General features: G+C 38.2%; 1 protein-coding gene across 2 annotated transcripts in view; it reads right to left on the bottom strand.

Moving 5' to 3' along the window:
- PDSS2 (decaprenyl diphosphate synthase subunit 2) overlaps positions 1-23,727 on the bottom strand; it is a 256,817-nt gene that overhangs the window by 91,350 nt on the left and 141,740 nt on the right. For both annotated transcript variants that reach the window (XM_032338898.1, XM_032338899.1), the window contains exon 3: positions 10,496-10,694. In XM_032338898.1, coding sequence (XP_032194789.1) covers positions 10,496-10,694 — 199 coding nt within the window. The remainder of the gene's footprint in view (positions 1-10,495; positions 10,695-23,727) is intronic.

Below are 23,727 nucleotides of genomic sequence, written 5' to 3'. Positions count from 1 at the left end.
GAGGCAGGCAGAGAGAGAAAGAGAGAGAGAGAGGAGGAAGCAGGCTCTCTGCTCATGTGGGACTCGATCCCAGGACCCTGAGATCATGACCTGAGCCGAAGGCAGCGGCTTAACCCACTGAGCCACCCAGGCGCCCCCACATTTCACTTTTTAACATGAATTTGAAAGTAGAATTAATACAACAAATAATATAAACATCAAGTAACCAACAGCAGTCTCTTTATTAAAATATATAGATGGTGTAAAAGGAAGAGATTTATATGCATAAATTAAACATTATTTATACAAACAAAAATCTTCCTTGTAAACAACATATTTATGCCTTTAGGAAAACAAAGTTAACATAAGGAAATACATCAGCTATGTAAGGAGTACATCTGTGCCCCTGGTTATTTAGAAAGATAAATCACTAATGCTTAATAGAACAGTCCCCAGGAATGACATCACGATAATGTTCAGGGGTGCTCAAACAAAACCCAGGCTAACTCACATTCTCCCACCTGATGTATAGTGAAAGGTCCATTAAATGAAAATGACTAAACAAATAGAAAAAAAAAACCAAAACCATGGTGAGTTCAATTTTTAAAATACTAGGGTTATCACTATAGATGTAAAATGAAAGACTTAAAAAAAGATGACAAGTAGTAATCCATGCAGCCTTACTTGTACTGTGGCTTAATCCTAAACTACAGATCCAGTCTACAAAATAAACAGGGACCTGAAAAAAACCTCTAATGGTCAGCCAGATTTTTAAATTAGAGTGCTTTTCCATTTCATGTTTTCCCCCCAATTATTCAGCATACCTGGTAGCTTGATGCTCAGACACTAAAATTCTAGACTCTGGTATGACCCGATTATTCCAGGATTCAGTGATAAGTCTACACGAACACAACAGAGAGCAACTTATTCCAATGGAGTCAGGGAATTTATGGCTTAAAAAGAGGCATTCTAAGGTCTCAAAGCCTAGGGTTTGTGGATAGTGAAGTACCAGAACAAAAAGCTGTCCCTGGCTTCCATAATTGAAAATGAATGAAAACTCAAAATACTAATTTTTAAACTCACTCTCGAATTCAAAATTTTGTTAATTCACACTTATGTGACGACAACTATAATAGTAAGAAGACAATTACCAGAGGATTAATATACCAATTTCTATACTTAGAGATATTTAAAAATCTAAGTGTTACCTAAGGCAATTACCTTGAAGACCCCTAATATCTTCAGGGAAAAGCCAAAGGGAGAATAATTGACTTTGCTAATTTTACCCTTGGCAATTATAAAACAGCTCTGAATTTCTTATCACTGCAGAGCGCTTGTTCTTACTGTCTGCCCCAGAAGAAGTACAGAAATAAACACATAATGCAGAAATTCAGACAAGAATCCAGTAGCATTCCCCTTCTCTGACTGCCTCTCTGCATAGTTGTGATCTCTGTCAACTAAATAAATAAATAAATAAACTAAAAAAAAAGCCAACAAAAAAACCCAGTAGCACAAGAAAATGGAAAATTGGTAGAATGAGTAAGTCATAAAAAATTAAAGTTGCTACAAATACGCTAACTTTAATTACCAAGTTAAATACAGACCCTCAAAAAAAGCTGTCACTGTGAAAAGAGTGACATACTATATACAGAAATTCTGTATTAAGTTCTGTCTGTTCCCTCACTGCTGTGGTCTCTCTTTTCATTGCCTTTTTTTTTTTTTTTTAAAGATTTTATTTATTTATTTATTTGAGAGAGAGCAAGAGTGAGAGAGCACAAACTAGAGGGGAGCAGCAGAGGGAGAGGGAAAAGTAGGCTCCCTGCTGAGCAGGGAGCCTGATGCAGGGATGTATCCGAGGACCCTGGGATCATGACAGGAGCTAAAAGTCGACACACCACGCAGACTGAGCCACCCAGGTGCCCCTCTCTTTTCACTGCTATTGCTGACAAATTTTTCTTTTCTTCTTCAAAGAAAAGTACAATTGACATACAATAGCCTATTTTAAGTGTACATTACAGTAATGCAATCTTTAAAAAAAAGATTTATTTTAGAAAGAGAAAGAGAGAGAATGGGGAAGGGGAAGAGAGAGAGGGAGAGAGAGAATATTTTTTGTTTTGTTAAAGATGTTATTTATTTATTTGCCAGAGAGAGAGAGAGAGAGAGAGAGCACAAGCAGAGGGAGTGGCAGGCAGAGGGAGGCCAGAGGGAATCTTGAAGCAGACTCTGTGCTGAATGCAGAGCTGGACATGGGGCTCGATCTCACAACCCTGAGATGGTGACCTGAGCTGAAACCAAGAGTCTGACAGTTAACTGACCGCGCTACCCAGGTGCCCCAGTGATGTGGTATTTTGATACAGTGCAGAATGAGCTCTACAAGAAGTCTAGTTACTATCCTTCACCATACAAAGTTATTACAATATTATTGTGTTCCTTAGGCTGTATATTACATCCTGTGACTTACTGATTTTATAACTGTAAGTTTTTATCTCTTAATTCCCTTTATCTATTTTGTCCACGAAAACCCCACGCCTTTGTTTCTTGTACCTATGAGTGTTTCTGTTCAGTTGTTCATTTGTTTTGCTTTTTAGATTCTACATATAAATGAGATTATATGACATTTGTCTTCCTGAGTCTGATTTATTTCACTTGGTATAATACCGTCTAGGTCCATCCATGTTGTCACAAATGGTAAGATTTCACTTCTTTTATGGCTGTGTAATAGTCACACACACACACACACCTCATATAAATATATATAGCACACGGTATATATACCGCAACTTCTTTACCCATTCATCTATCAACAATGTTTCTTTCTTGTAAGAGAAAATTAAAACATCACTAAATAGAAATCTAACTTTACTAAGGCATTCACCACATGTATAGAACTTGAAAAAATTTAACACTGCCCCAAAGAAATATTTATCACTATCTCCTCCTCCGCCTAAAAAATGTTTATTGATTAGTACTATCCTTAATCAACTTAAGCTTCTGGGAACTCATTTAATAAAATTAGTCTTCTTCTGAGGTATAACTATTTTCCTTAAAAAAAAAAATAAGCTGTCAAGTATTTAAATGAAAGGAATTCATTCTGAGTACAGAATATTTGCTTTATCAAAGAGAATTCTTGACTTTCAAGAACTTTTGTTACCCCTTATAATCTCCTCAGTTTAAACTAGTGTTCACATGGTTTGGAAACCCTGTAGTATGATTAAAAGAGAGGTACTAGGAGCCTAGATTTGTAGAGACCAATTATAGACCCCTGGACATGGTACTCAAGATGTTTCACAAGAACTGATCCAGTGAAGTATCTTTTGAAATGGACCTTCATAGAGCCTTTAAAATTTTCTTCAAATTTTGAAGAACAAGAAACAAAAGGATCCTATTTTTTTTTTTTTTTAATGAACAGAATGGTTGCATAGAAGAAAGGCTTCAATTCAACACACAATTATCACATTTAAAAAAATATATACCAGGGTGCCTGGGTGCCTCAGTAGGTTAAGTGTCTGCCTTTGGCTCAGGTCATGATCCCCGGGTCCTGGGATCAAGCCCCACATTGGGTTCTCTGCTCAGAAGGGAGCCTGCTTCCCCCTCTCTGCCTGCCTCTCTGTGTACTTGTGATCTCTCTCTCCGTCAAATAAATAAATAAAATCTTCAAAAAACAAAAACAAAACAAACAAAAAAACAATATACCATGGACTAAAAAGGAAAAAGAAATTCCTCACCAAAAAGTCAATAAAAACGAAAATCTAAAAGTGCAAAACGGTGCAGAGACCATGAAGGTATTAGAGCTCACTGAAGAGGAAGGAAAATGCCTGATCATTCTTATTTCAAGGAGAAGCTTTGGGCTGAACTGTTGTTTGGATATGCAGTTTTTATTTTGTGTGTGTGTGTGGTGGGGGGGGGTTTGGTTTTCTTTTCTTTTTTTTTTTTTTTAATCAAATACTGCCACTGAAATCCAGTGCCTAATGGAGCAGATGGTGGAGGTCTCAGACTCTGGAACATTTATAGTGATGCTTCTGAATGCAAAACACCAAGAGTGTTTCACAAACTATGAAAAAGAATTGATTTTGATGGGAGTAAAGCTTCCATTTTCTCTGAACTTGAACTGCACTGAAAGAAAGATGTGTGAATGATGCAAGCTAGCGAGGAAAAAGGAACACATTAAACATCATTTCCATAAAGTGAGTTTGCTAAAGCAAACAAATAAATACTTGTTTATGTCGTTACAGTATGATTATATTTGTATGAAATACCATCTTTTTAACCTTATGTAAGATTTCATCAGAATAGCTTAAAGTCTGTTAAAACTAATGATTAGAGAAAACAGAAATTTGTTGAAAGGCAGTAAGTCTTGTTTTAAGGTGGGGCCAGGCTGTCAGCTAATTACTGAAATGTGGATCTAGTTACCAAATCCTGAGCAGCTCTTCTTCTTAGGTATGTGGGTCTAACCTACGAGTGGCCAGTGCCAGGCACCAGAAACGATAACAGGCCCGTACCTTCTGAGGTCTCCTCCTTTCCCAAGACCTAAAGTTCATCACAGACCACAGCAGGTATAGGTCAAGAGGAAAGATGGATGCCGCCGTCAGAGAGGGGCTCTCAAAGGCAATGGACCTGTCATCCTTCCACTAACATATGAGTTCCAGTTAAGGAGAGGATTTAGTGAGATGCATCAAAGCAGACTATACACACAGAAAATAGAGCAATTTGAAGGTAAATAAAAATAAAAAGAATACCCAAATGGTAATAAATCTCTAGAGGGAGATCTGAGATGCTCTATTATTCCATTTTATATAATCAATTCATTTCTTACTCTGGCTTCCTTTCCATGCGAATATAAACTATATATTAAAGGTACCATACCATTTCCCCTACAAATCAGCAAGTCCGTCTCATGAAAATATGTGCTAGCCAAAAGTGTGATGGGGAGATAAGGCAGGATGCTCTTTGTCTCCCAGTATCTGTTATGTGTATCTTTGAGACTTTTGTCTGGGCACATGGCTACTCACAAGAGAGTTTATATTTCCTAGTCTCCCTTATAAGTAGGTGTGGCCATATAATTAAATTCTGGCCAGTTGGTAAGCAGAACCATCCTAAGTGACTTCTGAGAAATGTCTTTAAAGAGGTGATATAGTTTATCATCCAAACTGGGACACTTGAGAATAAAAGGGAGTGCTAAAAAAAAAAAAATTATCCTTTTTGAAACATGTATTTATTAGCAATTGACTTTACTCTGCTGGTGGACTTGTTAACAAGTTCTATTCAAAAGCTATTTTTATTTTTTATTTATTTATTTTTTCTTAAAGGTTTTTTTTTTTTTTTTTTAATTTAGTCAGAGAGAGAGAGCGAGAGTGAGCACAGGCAGACAGAGTGGCAGGCAGAGTCAGAGGGAGAAGCAGGCTCCCCGCAGAGCAAGGAGCCCGATGTGGGACTCGATCCCAGGACGCCGGGATCATGACCTGAGCCGAAGGCAGCTGCTTAACCAACTGAGCCACCCAGGTGTCCCTCAAAAGCTATTTTTAAAAATGAAATTTAGGGGCGCCTGGGTGGCTCAGTGGGTTGAGCCGCTGCCTTCGGCTCAGGTCATGATCTCAGGGTCCTGGGATCGAGTCCCACGTCGGGCTCTTTGCTCAGCGGGGAGCCTGCTTCCCTTCCTCTCTCTCTGCCTGCCTCTCTGCCTACTTGTGATCTCTCTCTGTCAAATAAATAAATAAAGTCTTTACAAAAAATGAAATTTAAAAAGAAAGAAAAACATATATCCATGTACATTAAAACAAAAAAACTCTATATTGATTATTTGAATATTAAAAAACAGCTAGTAGAATAATTATTCTTTTTTTTTTTAAGATTTTATTTATTTATTTGACAGAGTAAGAGAGGGAACACAAGAAGGAGGGGTGGGAGAGGGAGAAGCAGGCTCCCCCTGAGCAGGAGGCCTGATGCGGGGCTCGATTCCAGGACCCTGGGATCATGACCTGAGCTGAAGGCAGACGCTTAACGAATGAGCCACCCAGGCACCCCTAGAATAATTATTCTTGGTATCTATTTATATACTTTAACTCATTTCTTAGCCATATCTGTCCCTAATATTATGTAACTGGCATTTCTCTGAAGAATGTGCTTTTATTTTATTTTTAAAAAGGTTTTAAGTAATCTCTACACCCAACATGGGGATTCAACCAACAACCCAGAGATCAAGAGTCACATGCTCTACTGACCAAGCCAGCCAGGTGCCCCTGAAGAATGCGCTTTGAAAAATACAGCATTTTGGGGTGCCTGGGTGGCTCAGTTGGTTGAGTGTCTGCCTTTGGCTCAGGTCAGGATCTCAGGGTCCTGGGATCGAGCCCCTTCTTGAGCTCCCTGCTTGTAGGGAGACTGCTTCTCTCTCTCCTCTCTGCTTGCGCTCTCTCTCTCTCTCTCAAATGAATGGATAAAATCTTAAAAAAAAAAAAGATATATATACACATATATAGTATTTAAGAATAAAACTGCCAGCAATATTCTTCACAGGGCATCTTATGACTAATTTGAAATTATTGATAACTTCAGTTGATTCTTATTGGTAGATCATAATATTTTTAATTGAGAAAATGCTCATTCTACAGATTCTAGTTACCTGGCAAGCTCTGAGAACATCTGCTAGATGGAAGAGAAACTCAATTCTAATTTTTAAGATATTGTAAAGTGTAACTATTCCAGCCCAAATATTTTCTTTTTTTTTTTTTTTCAAAGATTTTATTTTTATTTATTTGACAGAGGGAGATCACAAGTAGACAGAGAGGCAGGCAGAGAGAGAGAGAGAGGGAAGCAGGCCCTCTGCTGAGCAGAGAGCCCGATGCGGGACTCGATCCCAGGACCCCGAGATCATGACCTGAGCCGAAGGCAGCGGCTTAACCCACTGAGCCACCCAGGCGCCCCCAGCCCAAATATTTTCAAGGTACTATCTTTTTGCTTCCTTCAGAGTACCTTTCTTTGACAAATATTTTTATAAGACAAAGCTTGTCAAATAAATTGCCTCTATGATTCTTCTGAATGTTTTTACTAAAATTAGATGCTACAAAATCTAGGCCTTCTTAATTTCATTTTACTCGTGTGTGTGTAATTTATTCAAAATAGCAGCCATACCAAAGTATTCTTCTTGCAAGGTGAGATATTCCAAAGCACAATTATAGAATTGTAAATTTTAATCTTGGGTAGCATTTGAGATCTTACTATTTATTTTGTTCTGTTCCTCCCTTGTTTTTGTAAGGAAAAATTCCAATGGAATTTTCACTGTAATTCCCTAAAATGTTCATTATGTGTCCTATTTGTTGAAGACTTCAACATTTCTAATGGATTTTGAGCAAGATGTCACCAAAATCTTATGATTCATGTATAACAAAATTAATATTTTGTTATTATACATATATAATGTATATATATAATATAATATAATGTTGGGTATAAAGATTTTGAAAATCTGATTAATGGTAGGCAATAGAGACAGAAGGTACATACTGTGGTGCTGTATTTTTGTACTCAACACCAAAATCCTCAAAATCTTACAGTTTGAAGACTTGAACATTAAAGATACTTGTAAATTTTAATAATAATACCTTCTATTTCAATTAATAGAATGTTAATACTTGTTAAGATGCGATTAGGAATTATGGGTACATCATAGTGAATTCCAACTACTCCATAGTTTTGCAGTGTAGCAAGGACATTGTTTTTTTTTTAAAGATTTTATTTATTTATTTGACAGACAAAGATCACAAGTAGGCATAGAGGCAGGCAAAGAGAGAGGAAGGGAAGCAGGCTCCCTGCCGAGCAGAGAGCCCGATGCGGGGCTCCATCCCAGCACCCGGGGATCATGACCTGAGCCGAAGGCAGAGGCTTTAACCCACTGAGCCACCCAGGCGCCCCAGGACATTGTTTTTACCACAACACTGTGTGTGCCTCACCAACATGTGTACTTGTATTATTATTATAAACTAATATTGTTCTCTCCTATGTAGAACTTTATTTATTTAAGTTATCTCTATACCCAGAGTGGGGCTTAAACTTACGACCCCGTGATCATGAGTCGGATGCTCTACTGACTGAGCCAGCTAATCACCCCTTCTATGTTGTACTTTATTTTTTATTTTTTTGAAGATTTAAAAAATTTATTTGACAGACAGAGATCACAAGTAGGCAGAGAGGCAGGCAGAGAAGAGAGGAGGAAGCAGGCTCCCTGCTGAGCAGAGAGCCCGATGCGGGACTCGATCCCAGGACCCTGAGATCATGACCTGAGCTGAAGGCAGAGGTTTTAACCCATTGAGCCACCCATGTTGTACTTTAAATTGAATTTTTAAACTCACTCATAATGGTTTTATCTTTGATAGAGTATACTTCCAAAAGCTTTACCTTGGTCCCACAGTGGACGGAAAAAAATGAAACATTTTTTTGAATTAACTAAAATGATTTAATACTTTTAAGTACCAGGCTGGCACTCAACTAAAACTGTAATTATTTAATTGTTTCCAACATTTTTCTTCTGCCAAAGGAGCCAACAAATATAAAGTGATTGCTTACCTTCTCCTATGTGTACATAAAAAACCTGTAGACAAGAATGAGTGAAATTAATCTGGAAAAACAGGCATTTGTCTACAAGTTAGGTTTCATTTTTTTCAGCAGATTTGATGCTTCCTGTTTTCATGTGGTTAGTGATACCAGTATGGCCTCTGCAATAGATAGTAAATGCCAACATTTTGTGCAAATTACACATTCCTTATCAACTTTCTCAGTACTTTAAAAAATGAAATGTATAGTTTTAGCTTATTGCTGCCAAAAGGGTTTATTGCAAAAATAAAGTGCTGCCAAACAATAAAATAATTATAGGTTTATATTACACAAGCCAACATGCTCAGTTTACTCCCTACCCTCTCTGATCGGTCTCTATTTCCCACAGGTACTTCACCGATGCCCTACTTCCCACCTTACTCTGTTTCCCACTGGACTTTGGGACTGGTACCTAGTAGCTTGGTGACTCTTGTAGGCCATAGTACATTTGGGAGATACATCAAGTGTCCAGCTGGGGCAGCAATGTCAAATACTTCTACACCCAATACAGGAAGAAGTTAATGGTTAATCTAGACATTCACTGCACTTTGTTCTATGAGCAGCTGCCCCGTGTTCTGTTCTTGATTGGGAGGTATATGAAAGGGTTGGGAAAAGAGATGAATTATTGCTGGTTGTCCTCCAGATTTAACATCTACATGAAAACATTCTCCATTGTATATGGGTCTCCCATTCTACTAGCCACACTAGACAAAAACTGAGGCAGAGGTTGGAAGTATAAAGTAGACATCTATGAAACCCATCCTGGCTCCTCCTAATGTAATTATTAGTAACTGTTCTCTGTTAAAAGAAGAAAATCCAAGACAAATGTTAAGTCATTTGGAATTCTGGGACAGTGGACTTACACTGAGACTCTCCTTAGCAAACGAGGATGTACCCTCTCTTGACTTTCAGGTGAAGGAGATCTGCTTTTCTCTGTCTTCCTCCTCCTCCCTTCCTATTGACCAGAGGAAGAACATGATGGCAGCTATCCGGGGCCAAAACTACAGAGTAAGATAGGGATGGCAGAGAAGACAGAAAATGCCTTTGCTCCTGACTTTGGAGAATCAACCCAAGACTATACTGCCTAGTCCTGGATGTTTTTACATGAGAAAGGATAAATCCTATCTTGTTTTGACCACTGTTATTTTATAACTAAATCTAACTCAAATTCATATACAAGGAATATCTCTACAATTTTCTAGAGAGCAGCTTGGCAGTATGTATCAAGAATGCTAAAAATGTCTAAACCCTTTGAGCCACTTTTAGGTACTTATCTGAACAAAATAATCTGGAAGGAGGGATACTACTGTGTAAAGATGTTTACTGCAGATCTGTTTATGACAATAAAAAATGAGAAGCAACTTAAGTGCCTAGAATGAGACATTTGTTAAATAAATGATATTACATCTAAATAACTGAATATTATGCAACCACTAACAAATTTGTGAAAAATATTAGTAACATGGGAAAATACCCACATCATAATATGAAGTAGGAAAAAATAGGTAGGATTATACATGTAAGTTCTTATAAATGTTAGTTCTCACCTATGTTACAAAAAATTCACATATATAAAGGTAGGAGTAAGCAAACAAAAAGCTTGAAAGGAAATACATCACAATATTAATAACAGTGATTATCTCTGGATAGTGAGGTAATATAGGTAATATCTGTTTATATATATATATATTCTCTGTGTTAAATATTTAACAGTATTCTATAATGAACAAATCATTTTAACCAGAAAAAACCCGAATTAATTTCAAAATTCTTTGCTCGCATTTACCAGCTTTACTGGTGTTGACACCAGTATGTTGCCACCACCATCATTACAATTTTACTGAGCATCTCCATGCAGGGAGCTGGGGCAGCAGGGTGCACAGACCTCCACACCTGAAAGTTATCCAGACACGAGTAACCTGCCCGCCATTACCTTGGTGTTCTGTAGCAATGCTAGTCCATTGCAGGCATTTGCTAGAAGAAAGTCTCCACTCAGGATAGCTATTTTATTTCCAAACTGCATGTCTTTCAGTGGTCCATCAGAAGATTGCAGCTCATTTAAATTTACTATGCCACGATGCACGAGGAGAGCAGTATGGATAAGTTCCGTGATCTCTGCCAAACTTCTTTGACTGAAACATGAAGGTGAGACTTGGCTGAGTGTTAAGAATACCACCGTATCAGTAATGGCAGACTTCAGTGCTCAACAACAAACTATTTCAGTGACTAGTCCCTCTCCCTCTTTTTTTTTTTTTTTAAAGACTATTCCTTTTTAATGAAGTTTTAAATAGAGGCCTCTCCACTGAGCAGTTTTGGATCTATAAGCAGATCTTGACATGTTCCTTCCCTAGAACATTCCTCCCCCTCCCTCTCATGAATAACCAGGACTCCCAGAGAGAAGCTGCTAGTGGGGTGACTCTCTACAGTTCCATTTAGATACTCTGCTACCAGCATACCCTTCCCACCTCCGCAATTTTAGGATTTCTGAAATTCCCTTCTAGTACCTAAAGAAACTCCAGTTTAAGGGGGACCATAAACCTTGTCAAGCATTAAGTTAAACACTTTCATATGTTATCTTTTTAAATTCTAATCCAAAGCTATGGGATTTGAAGGTGAATAAAATGTGGTCTCTTTCTTCAAAGACCTTACATATCAGAATAAAAACCAAGATATATACCTACAGTAGTGAATAAAACAGAGAAGGTCCTGGAGAAGTTTATAGTAAGTACTGCTTCAGAGGGGATGTCAAGAAATGTTTCTTTTCTTTTCTTTTCCCCTTTTTAAAGACTTTACATACTTATTTGAGAGAGAGAAGAGAGAGCTCTAGAGGGGGTTACAGGGGGAGGGGCAGATGGAGAGGGAGAAGCAGGCTCTCAGCTGAGCAGGGAGCCTGACTTGGGGCTCGATCCCAGGACCCTAGGATCCCATGACCCTGGGATCCCAGGACTCCATGATCATGACCCCAGCTGAAGGTAGATGCTGACCAACTGAGACACCTAGGTGTCCCAAAATATTTCTTTTCTTATCCTTTCTATACTTTGTACATTTTCTACAATGACAAAACCATTACTTTAAAATCATAAAAGCCCAAGCAATTATTAAAATACTTAAATTTCATAACCATCCTATGGTAGGTATTACTAACTCCTTTTTATAGGTGAGAAAATCGTTGCACACTGTTAAATGACTTTCCCAAAGGCATACAGTAATACAGAGCTGGAAATCTGTTGGAATCGGTTACAGATGACTTCATGTGAATCGCACCACTTGGTTTCCATGCTCCTGTGTTGTCCTTTCCACGCTGACTCTGGGCTTAGCCGTGTGACTGAATCATACTTCGTCCCATCCATGTCACGTCTCCTCCTTGATTAACTCTTGAGTTGATTAGCTGACTTGCCTGGTCAGCTGGATGTCAGCAAATGTGGGACAAAGAAGATGGGGGAGTATTTTTGCATTGGGGGCTACTCTCTTGGAATGCTGTCCTGACGCTACATGTGAAGAAGCCTCATAGGGCCTCCTTGAGAATGAAAGACAACATGCAGGGAAGAAAGCCCAGCTTTCCTACCCATGCTCACCCTCCAGCCGACCTACCAGCTAAATGTAGCCACATAAATAAATCCAGAAGAAACTAGCAGAGGATCAGTCCAGCCAACCCATAGAACTATGAAGAGTAAAATGTTTGCTGTTTTAAGCCACCAAGTTTTGGGGCAGTTTGTTATGCAACAGATAACTGATAGGGACTTCAAAATCCAACCTATTTCCACTATACCAGGGTGTTCCCTAGATTGCCAGTTGCAAGATTTTAAAATTTTCTCTGAAGAGGGTAAATTTGTGCTGGCCCTTGAATGACAGGTATGATTTCTACAGCTGGAGAGAAGGGGCAGACACAACAGTAGGAATTAGGAACCCCAGAATGATGAAGAATAGGAATCAAGATTGGGTGAAGGCAAGAGGGGAAAACATGACCAGAGGGTGAGGAGGTCATTTTGGTAAAAGCATAGGGTCTGTGTGGATAAGTGAGAAGTAGGAATCTAGAGCTAGATTATAGCAAGTTAAAGGGTCTGAATTTTGTTACACAGGCAGTTTTTGAGAAGGAGGGATGATATATTTTTTTAAAGTGATTTAGGAAAAATATTCTGAAAGTGATATGTACAAAAATCTGAAAAAGTAGACAGTGAAAGTAGAGACATCAGTGAGGGAGGAAGCTATTACAAAGGCCCAAGGCAAATGTAACAAAGGGGCCTCACCTAAAGGTCAAATTTAAGCATTTGAACTAGGACAACCTTAAACATGAAGACAAATAAATATAGAATAATCAAATAATGAATATGAGACTTTTTAATCCTGTATTAAAGACTACTGAGAAGTTAACAGAAAACATTTAAAAACAAACAAATGGAGCTAACATTTAGAATTAGCCTTTACAGGGGTGCCTGGGTGGCTCAGTGGATTAAAGCCTCTGCCTTCAGCTCAGGTCATGATCCCAGGGTCCTGGGATCAAGCCCCACATTGGGCTCTCTGCTCAGCAGGGAGCCTGCCTCCCCATCCCCTGCCTGTCTCTCTGCCTACTTGTGATCTCTGTCTGTCAAATAAATAAATAAAATCTTAAAAAAAGAAAAGAAAAGAAAAATCACATTTTTAATTTCTTTTGTTAAAAAAAAATCAAAAGAATATGTAAAAATGACCCAGTGGATAAAAGGTACTTGATTTCAAATTAGGGGAGTAGGAGAACATGAACCAGTGAGTTAAATAGCTTCTAAATAAAGAAGATATTCATAGTGTAGATGGAAACCTCACTACACCCCAAAGAAAATCACCAATGATAGAGGCTTAGAAGACTACTGAAAAGTTAACAGAAAACATTTAAAAACTAACAAAAGGAGTTAACATTTAAAATTATCCTTTAGGGACGCCTGGGTGGCTCAGGGTGTTAAGCCACTGCCTTCGGCTCAGGTCATGATCCCAGGATCCTGGGACTGAGTCCCGCATCAGGCTCCTTGCTCAGCAGGGAGCCTGCTTCTCCCTCTGTCTCTGCCTGCTTGTGTGTTGTCTCTCCATCTCTTCCTCTCTGACAAATAAATAAATAAATAAAATCTTAAAAAAAAATTAAAAAAAAATAAAACTATCCTTTAAAAAAGTAACTAAGCAGCCAAGAATACTATATCCAGCTAGGCTATCATTGAAAATAGAGAGATTAAAAGCTTCCAGGACAAACAAAAACTGAAAGAATTTGCAAACACCAAATCAGCTCTACAGGAAATACTGAAAGGGGTCCTCTAAGCAAAGAGAGAGCCTACAAGTGGTAGATCAGTAAGGAACAGAGACAATATACAGTAACAGTCACCTTATAGGCAATACAATGGCACTAAATTCATATCTCTCAAGAGTTACCCTGAATGTTAATGGGCTAAATGCCCCAATCAAAAGAAACAGGGTATCAGAATGGATAAAAAAACAAAACCCATCTATATGTTGCCTCGAAGAAACTCCTTTTAAGCCCGAAGACACCTCCAGATTTAAAGTGAGGGGGTGGAAAAGAATTTACCATGCTAATGGACATCAGAAGAAAGCAGGAGTGGCAATCCTTATATCAGATCCATTAGATTTTAAGCCAAAGACTATAATAAGAGATGAGGAAGGACACTATATCATACTCAAAGGGTCTGTCCAACAAGAAGATCTAACAATTTTAAATATATATGCCCCCAACGTGGGAGCAGCCAACTATATAAACCAATTAATAACAAAATCAAAGAAACACATCAACAATAATACAATAATAGTAGGGGACTTTAACACTCCCCTCATTGAAATGGACAGATCATTCAAGCAAAAGATCAGCAAGGAAATAAAGGCCTTAAACGACACACTGGACCAGATGGACATCACAGATATATTCAGAACATTTCATCCCAAAGCAACAGAATACACATTCTTCTCTAGTGCACATGGAACATTCTCCAGAATAGATCACATCCTCGGTCCTAAATCAGGACTCAACCGGTATCAAAAGATTGGGATCATTCCCTGCATATTTTCAGACCATAATGCTCTGAAGCTAGAACTCAACCACAAGAGGAAGATTGGAAAGAACCCAAATACATGGAGACTAAACAGCATCCTTCTAAAGAATGAATGGGTCAACCGGGAAATTAAAGAAGAATTGAAAAAAATCATGGAAACAAATGATAATGAAAATACAACGGTTCAAAATCTGTGGGACACAACAAAGGCAGTCCTGAGAGGAAAATATATAGCGGTACAAGCCTTTCTCAAGAAACAAGAAAGGTCTCAGGTACACAACATAACCCTACACCTAAAGGAGCTGGAGAAAGAACAAGAAAGAAACCCTAAGCCCAGCAGGAGAAGAGAAATCATAAAGATCAGAGCAGAAATCAATGAAATAGAAACCAAAAAAAAAAAAAAAAAAACCAATAGAGCAAATCAACGAAACTAGGAGCTGGTTCTTTGAAAGAATTAATAAAATTGATAAACCCCTGGCCCGACTTATCAAAAAGAAAAGAGAAAGGACCCAAATAAATAAAATCATGAATGAAAGAGGAGAGATCACAACTAACACCAAAGAAATACAAACTATTATAAGAACATACTATGAGCAACTCTACGCCAACAAATTTGACAATCTGGAAGAAATGGATGCATTCCTAGAAACATATAAACTATCACAACTGAACCAGGAAGAAATAGAAAGCCTGAACAGACCCATAGCCAGTAAGGAGATTGAAACAGTCATTAAAAATCTCCAAACAAACAAAAGCCCAGGGCCAGACAGCTTCCTGGGGGAATTCTACCAAACATTTAAAGAAGAACTAATTCCTATTCTCCTGAAACTGTTCCAAAAAATAGAAATGGAAGGAAAACTTCCAAACTCATTTTATGAGGCCAGCATCACCTTGATCCCAAAACCAGACAAGGATCCCATCAAAAAAGAGAGCTACAGACCAATATCCTTGATGAACACAGATGCGAAAATTCTCACCAAAATACTAGCCAATAGGATTCAACAGTACATTAAAAGGATTATTCACCACGACCAAGTGGGATTTATTCCAGGGCTGCAAGGTTGGTTCAACATCCACAAATCAGTCAATGTGATACAACACATCAATAAAAGAAAGAACAAGAACCATATGATACTCTCAATAGATGCTGAAAAAGCATTTGACGAAGTACAGCATCCCTTCCTGATCAAAACTTTTCAAAGTGTAGGGATAGAGGGCACATACTTCAATATCATCAAAGCCATCTATGAAAAACCCACCGCAAATATCATTCTCAACGGAGAAAAACTGAAAGCTTTTCCACTAAGGTCAGGAACACGGCAGAGATGTCCATTATCACCACTGCTATTCAACATAGTACTAGAAGTCCTAGCCTCAGCAATCAGACAACAAAAGGAAATTAAAGGCATCCAAATCGGCAAAGAAGAAGTCAAATTATCACTATTCGCAGATGATATGATACTATATGTGGAAAACCCAAAAGACTCCACTCCAAAACTGCTAGAACTTGTACAGGAATTCAGTAAATTGTCAGGATATAAAATCAATGCACAGAAATCAGTTGCATTTCTCTACACCAACAACAAGACAGAAGAAAGAGAAATTAAGGAGTCCATCCCATTTACAATTGCACCCCAAACCATAAGATACCTAGGAATAAACCTAACCAAAGAGGCACAGAATCTATACTCAGAAAACTATAAAGTACTCATGAAAGAAATTGAGGAAGACACAAAGAAATGGAAAAATGTTCCATGCTCCTGGATTGGAAGAATAAATATTGTGAAAATGTCTATGCTACCTAAAGCAATCTACACATTTAATGCAATTCCTATCAAAGTACCATCCATCTTTTTCAAAGAAATGGAACAAATAATTCTAAACTTTATATGGAACCAGAAAAGACCTCGAATAGCCAAAGGGATATTGAAAAAGAAAGCCAAAGCTGGTGGCATCACAATTCCGGACTTCAAGCTCTATTACAAAGCTGTCATCATCAAGACAGCATGGTACTGGCACAAAGACAGACACATAGATCAATGGAACAGAATAGAGAGCCCAGAAATAGACCCTCAACTCTATGGTCAACTAATCTTCGACAAAGCAGGAAAGAATGTCCAATGGAAAAAAGACAGCCTCTTCAATAAATGGTGTTGGGAAAATTGGACAGCCACATGCAGAAAAATGAAACTGGATCATTTCCTTACACCACACACGAAAATAGACTCAAAATGGATGAAGGACTTCAATGTGAGAAAGGAATCCATCAAAATCCTTGAGGAGAACACAGGCAGCAACCTCTTCGACCTCAGCGCAGCAACATCTTCCTAGGAACATCGCCAAAGGCAAGGGAAGCAAGGGCAAAAATGAACTATTGCGATTTCATCAAGATCAAAAGCTTTTGCACAGCAAAGGAAACAGTTAACAAAATCAAAAGACAACTGACAGAATGGGAGAAGATATTTGCAAACGACATATCAGATAAAGGACTAGTGTCCAAAATCTATAAAGAACTTAGCAAAGTCAACACCCAAAGAACAAATAATCCAATCAAGAAATGGGCAGAGGACATGAACAGACATTTCTGCAAAGAAGACATCCAGATGGCCAACAGACACATGAAAAAGTGCTCCATATCACTCGGCATCAGGGAAATACAAATCAAAACCACAATGAGATATCACCTCACACCAGTCAGAATGGCTAAAATCAACAAGTCAGGAAATGACAGATGCTGGCGAGGATGCGGAGAAAGGGGAACCCTCCTACACTGTTGGTGGGAATGCAAGCTGGTGCAACCACTCTGGAAAACAGCATGGAGGTTCCTCAAAATGTTGAAAATAGAACTGCCCTATGACCCAGCAATTGCACTACTGGGTATTTATCCTAAAGATACAAACGTAGTGATCCAAAGGGGCACGTGCACCCGAATGTTTATAGCAGCAATGTCCACAATAGCCAAACTATGGAAAGAATCTAGATGTCCATCAACAGATGAATGGATAAAGAAGATGTGGTATATACACACAATGGAATACTATGCAGCCATCAAAAGAAATGAAATCTTGCCATTTGCGACAACATGGATGGAACTAGAGCGTATCACGCTTAGCGAAGTAAGTCAAGCAGAGAAAGACAACTATCATATGATCTCCCTGATATGAGGAAGTGGTGATGCAATATGGGGGCTTAAGTGGGTAGGAGAAGAATCAATGAAACAAGATGGGATTGGGAGGGAGACAAACCATACGTGACTCTTAATCTCACAAAACAAACTGAGGGTTGCTGGGGGGAGGGGGGTTGGGAGAAGGGGGTGGGGTTATGGACTTTGGGGAGGGTATGTGTTTTGGTGAGTGCTGTGAAGTGTGTAAACCTGGCGAGTCACAGACCTGTACCCCTGGGGATAAAAATATATGTTTATAAAAAATAAAAAATTTAAAAAAAAGTAACTAAAAGAAAGGAATAAAAACATATTTTATTAGTATCTTGTTCACTAATTTATAATACCAACACTGTGAAAATCCATAAAAAAGTCATGTTTCACAGAAATCACACAATGTGACTGTCAGCAAGTGTATAACTTAGGAAGGGTTAAGCACTGGACAGATGTTTCATTCAGTCAGCTTATGAAAGAACATAATAACCATGTATGCAAGAAGTTGTAGGTGTTTTGAATTACTCCGAGGCTGAAACCAAATAATTGTGAGCTTTTTAAGAAAAGCATTTATAATCATAAAACAGCATTCATTAAATAAATAGCAATCTTTAAATGCCACGTGGTCAGAATCAACAAAAACAATTGTAATAGTAAAAGTGAAAAGCCTTAATTTGTACAGTATGCCCCATTTACAAAGAACTTTCGTTTCTATTATCTACTTGTAATTCTAATTCCAGCAGGTCTAGGGAGGTTAAATACTTGATCAAGAATATTCAGTATGTAAAGGACAAAGCTGGAACTCAGAGCCACATTGTCACAATGACCAATGATAATTTAAAATGTTTATTTGCAAATGAACAGTAAATGAGAAGGGAAAAAAGGCCCAAGTTACCAATGTTACCAACACTGGTATATGCCTACCAAAACTTGTCCAATTTTGAACCCTAGTTCTAAGCACTACAGAAGAGAATTTTCCTTTCTTTCTTTCCTTTTTTTAAATTTAAGATTTTATGTATTTATTTGACAGAGAAAGAGAGAGAGAGCACAAGCAGGGGAGCAGCAGAGGGAGGGGGAGAGGCAGGCTCCCTGTAGGGAGCCCGATGTGGGGCTGGATCCCAGGATCCTGGGATCAAGACCTGAGCAGAAAGCAGACGCTTAACCAACTGAGCTACCCAGGTATTCCAGAAGAAGATCTTCTAGGATAAAATAAATTATGAATAGATTTGACTCCTTCTGTTCATAATAACTTGGAAAAGTAATCAACTTGCTTTCCAATCATTTGATCAGAACCAACTCAAGTGATTTAGCCAGTCAGGAAATCTGGATAACAGTCCTACTTCTGCCTATGACATCACACAGTTCAGGGGCAGATCTCTTAAACTCTGAGGTGTGCAGTCTTCTCATCACTGAAGGAGAAACAATTCCTTCCAGTTCCCATATCCTATGATTCAGGGATTGACTGACTAACTGACTGATTTTAAAGATTTTATTTATTTATTCGACAGACAGAGAGCACAAGGAGGGGAAGCAGCAGGCAGAGGGAGAAGCAGCAGCAGGCTCCCTGCTGGGCAAGGAGCTTGATGTGGAGGGGCGGGGGGCGCTAGATCCCAGGACCCTAGAATCACATCCGGAGCCAAAGGGAGTTGCTTAACCGAATGAGCCACCCAGGTACCCCTGATTTAGGGATTTAAAAGTTAGCTAGACTGGCAGTTAACAGTTACAAAGAGACCAAAATATTGCTATTAACACTACTTTTTTATAGAAAATAGAAATGAAATGATTTGTCATCTTTGAAATCTGTCCTGCAATTCCACTATCTGGTAGTGTGCTCTCAATTTCTAAGATTTTATCATCAGATAAACAACTCCAGATCACATTATGCCAGAGTATAATTTAGCGTATAGCAGAGAAGTAGTGACAGTATGAAAGAATCTGGGAAATTTTTCTTCTCATTATCTTATTCCTGTTTTAGCCAACCAAAGCAATCTAGTAAACTTTCAACATACTGGGTTTTAAAAATTATCTTAAATAAAAGTCTTCATGCCATTTAATGTACATATATTTTCGTACTCTTGGGTATTTTTCATGCTAAATCTTGATTGGAAAAGAGTCACAAATGAATACCACTTATGTTAAATAATCAGAGTAGGGAAGTAATTACCACATTGAATGAAACTGAGGATTAATCAATGTTTCTACAAAAATTTTCACCAAATCACTTTCTTTCAGTTACACTAAACAACTTCATCTGTTCTGGTCCATTTTTTCCCCAACATTTCTCCAAATTTTTTTAGCATCCTAGGTTTTAGACGGGATGATAGCAGCCATTGCTAGTCACCTATCCATTTTTATGTTCCTCACTACCAATGTACCTTTGATTATATATGGAGTGACAATGGACCCACTTAAAAATACCTCTCCAAGATCCCCTGAGGCCAGTAGTGATCATGTAGCACAGTCTGGCCAAAGATTGTAAGCAGAAATCTACTAGGAGGAGCTTCTGAGACATCTCCTGAGTTCCTGATGTTAGGGGACAGAGTCAGTTGGTGTGTTATGTACTTCTGGAAATTTGGGCTTACCCCTTCTTCCTGTCTGGAAGATGACCCAAATACTTTCCTGCCTAGAGGATGGCCCAGAAGAGACCTAAGGATCCTAAAGGGGGCCCCCAACCTAAAGACGGTAGAGCAGAAAGAACAGAGAAGCTCGGGGCCCTAATGACTTACTTCTTCGAGGGCTATACCAGCTCTGATGTGTTCACCTCTAGACTTCTTGTTAGTGGAGATAAACACTGCATTCTTTTAAACTACCGTTGTTAGAGTCCTGTTATGTGCAGCTAATAGCTTCCTGAAAGCTATGGTTAGTAAAAATTGTACCATAAAAGATAACAAAAATATTTTATGTTCATATTTATGTACTCTGGTTTTATTCACTTAGTATTTCTTAGAGGGTCCCTGGCTGGTTTGGTTGGTGGAATGTGTGATTCTTGGTCTTGGGGCCATGAATTGGAGCCCCACACTGGGGCTTAAAAATTTTAAGAGTTTTAAAAAAAATTATCTCTTGGAGATAGTTCTACACCATTTACAAACAGAGAATCTCCCTGTTCTACTTACCATTTCTACAGAAGTCTACTGTATGGGTGAGCGACACAACTTTTTTTTTCATACAACTTTTGTTGCTACAGGGTGAGTGATATATTTTGGTATGAAGAATTTTTAGGACTCAGTCCAAGTCTTCCCATACTTTCCTAGAGTTAACCCATTCTGTGCTCGAAAGTCTCTGAACAGAGTGTTACTTACTGTACTATCCTATAATTATTTCTTTAGTCATCTATCTTCCTGCTACCCTTCTCCCTCACTGCACTGTAAATTACACTATCCCATTTCTCGAGGCTGCCTACAAATGTTTGTTAAGTGAGTAACTCTAATTATCAGTCAATGTTATAAAGGTATAGTGGATTATTATGATTCTTAGTTTCAAAAGGGAAGGATGATATCAACTACAAAGTCAGGTTCATAGAATCAGAGTTCAAAGTGACCCCAGAGGTCAATTAAGCTCAATTAGCCCCATCCAGGGATGAGTAGAACTACCTCACAGGAACCAGGTCTGCTGATAAGCAGTTTTAATTATTAGAAATTGTCCTTTATATTATCTTGAAATCTTTTCAAATGTTTTACATGTTTAAGCTGGCGTTAAAACAGTAGAAGGGTCAATTGTGTTTCATTACACAGGCAAGGGAGATAAAAGACAATGAAGCCTTCTTGCCTTTTTTTTTTAAACCGTTTTCTTCCTCCTTCCCTCCTTGCTTTCCTTCTTTTTGAGAGGTTAAACTATAGCAAAGAAAAGTACAGATAGTAAATAACAAATACATAATATTCCATTTGGAAATAACAAAGGTTTATACTTTGTCATTTTTAACTGTTTTTAAAGATGCATTTTTAAAAAGACCTTTTTATTCTGAGAATTTTTAAATATACCGAAGTAGAAAATGTGGCATAAAGAACCTCTGTGGGCTCTAATCTTGCTTCAGCCGTACCTTTCACTCTTCTTGCCGACTATTTTGAAGTAAATGCCAGGTATCATCTCTTTTCATCTGAAAATACTTCAAGTATCCTATTTTTTTAAATGCCTAAGAGCAATTATGGTTCCAACTTACTAAATTATTTATTATTAGAAATGAAAAAGATCAGAAATTAATTACTAAATTAATTATTACTTTGAACCAATTAACTACTGTATGCTAAGTATTTCATGAAAAATAATTTTGCAAGCATAACAATAATCCAGTTAACAGATTAATAAATAAAATGATGTCAAACTCACAACAGCTTCTGAAGTAAGCATTATTATCTCTACCATACAGAAGGGAGATGGGCTGGTAGGCTAACTGACTTGCTCAAGTTCATATAGCTAGTGAACTACAGAGCCACAAGCTTGGGGCTCTTTAAATTGTTAGGGAAAAGATAGATTATTTCTACAGAAGATGTTATCACAAATGGCTGTCAGTTCAGGGAAAAAAATAATAAAGTTATATACCTACCTTGCATCATAGATAAAAATATATTTAGATAGATTAAAGATCTAAATGTGAAAAACTAAAAATTTAGGAAACCATTCTTAATGATCTTGCGGGGAGAAAGCCTTGTAAAATAAAATGGGAAGTCAGGAAGCCATAAGAAAAATAATGGATAAATTTGAGGAGTTAGAATGTACAAAAATGTTTATTAGTGAAATAAAACATAAAAAAGACTCAGGCAAATAGACTTGAAATAAAGTATTTGCAACACATACAGCAGACAAAAGATTGTATTCAAAATATGTGTGGAGCTTACTGGACAAGAAATTATTAAGAAACAGATAAACAGCTCAAGCGCAAAATAGGAAAGCATATGAAGAGGTAATTTCAGAAAAATACAAATGGCAAAAAAAAAAAACCCATATAAAATTATGCTCAACCTCACTAATAATTTGCAAAAGGAGTATTATAAAAATGAGATAGTATTTTTAGTCCATTAGCTTTGCAAAAATAGAAAAGATAGAAATGAGTAAGTAGGAACATGAAGACACATGTAATCCATCACTCTGGTCCTCCACTTAAACCCTGCCAGGGGCTCCCCATCTCATTCAGGTTAGATGCCAAAGTCCCTATAATGGACTCCAAGGTCCAACACAATCTGTCCCAGTTTCTCTACCTCCTTACCCCTCTGAATTCACGTTACCCTCTTTCCTCCTTGCTCACTCTTCCCCAGCTACAATACTTCTCTTTGGCTTTCCTTGAACATGCCAAGGCTGTTCTTGCCACAGTGCCTTTGCCCTTTCCTCTGTCTGTACCAGTCTTCCCTTATGTATCTAACAAAACTTAGTCACTTGCTTCCTTTAGGTCCACACAAAGTATACCTGCTCAGAATGCCTTCTTTGACCACTTCACTATAGCAGTGACCCTCCCATACCCACCAGATGTCCCTACTCCACTTCCTGCCTCCCCCCAAACCCCCCATTGCACTTCTAGTCCTATGACATGCTAGCTGTTTTGTCTGTGTTTTGTTTCCCTCTTCACAGCCCCACAGAAAGGAAGCTCCAGAAGGGCAAATGGGGGTTAATGGAGAAAAGCACGTAAGAGCAAAAGAATTCTTTAACCCATTTTTTTTTAAAGATTTTATTTATTTATTTGACAGAGATCACAAGAAGGCAGAGAGGTGGGCAGACAGAGAGAGGAAGAGAAGCAGGCCTCCTGCTGAGCAGAGAGCCCGATGCGGGGCTTGATCCCAGGACCCTGGGATCATGACCTGAGCCAAAGGCAGAGGCTTTAACCCACTGAGCCACCCAGGTGCCCTGAGCAAAAGAATTCTTAAAATATACTTTAGGTGTGCCTGGGTGGTACAGTTGGTTAAGGATCCAACTCTTGGTTTCAACTCAGGTCATGATCAAGGAATTTTAAGATTGAGCCCTGCATCAGGCTCTGCACTTAGCACAGAGACATCTTTAAAA

This window comes from Mustela erminea, chromosome 4 (assembly GCF_009829155.1).
Source record: "Mustela erminea isolate mMusErm1 chromosome 4, mMusErm1.Pri, whole genome shotgun sequence".
Taxonomy (NCBI): domain Eukaryota; kingdom Metazoa; phylum Chordata; class Mammalia; order Carnivora; family Mustelidae; genus Mustela; species Mustela erminea.
This window is presented reverse-complemented; position numbering and strand designations above follow the sequence as displayed.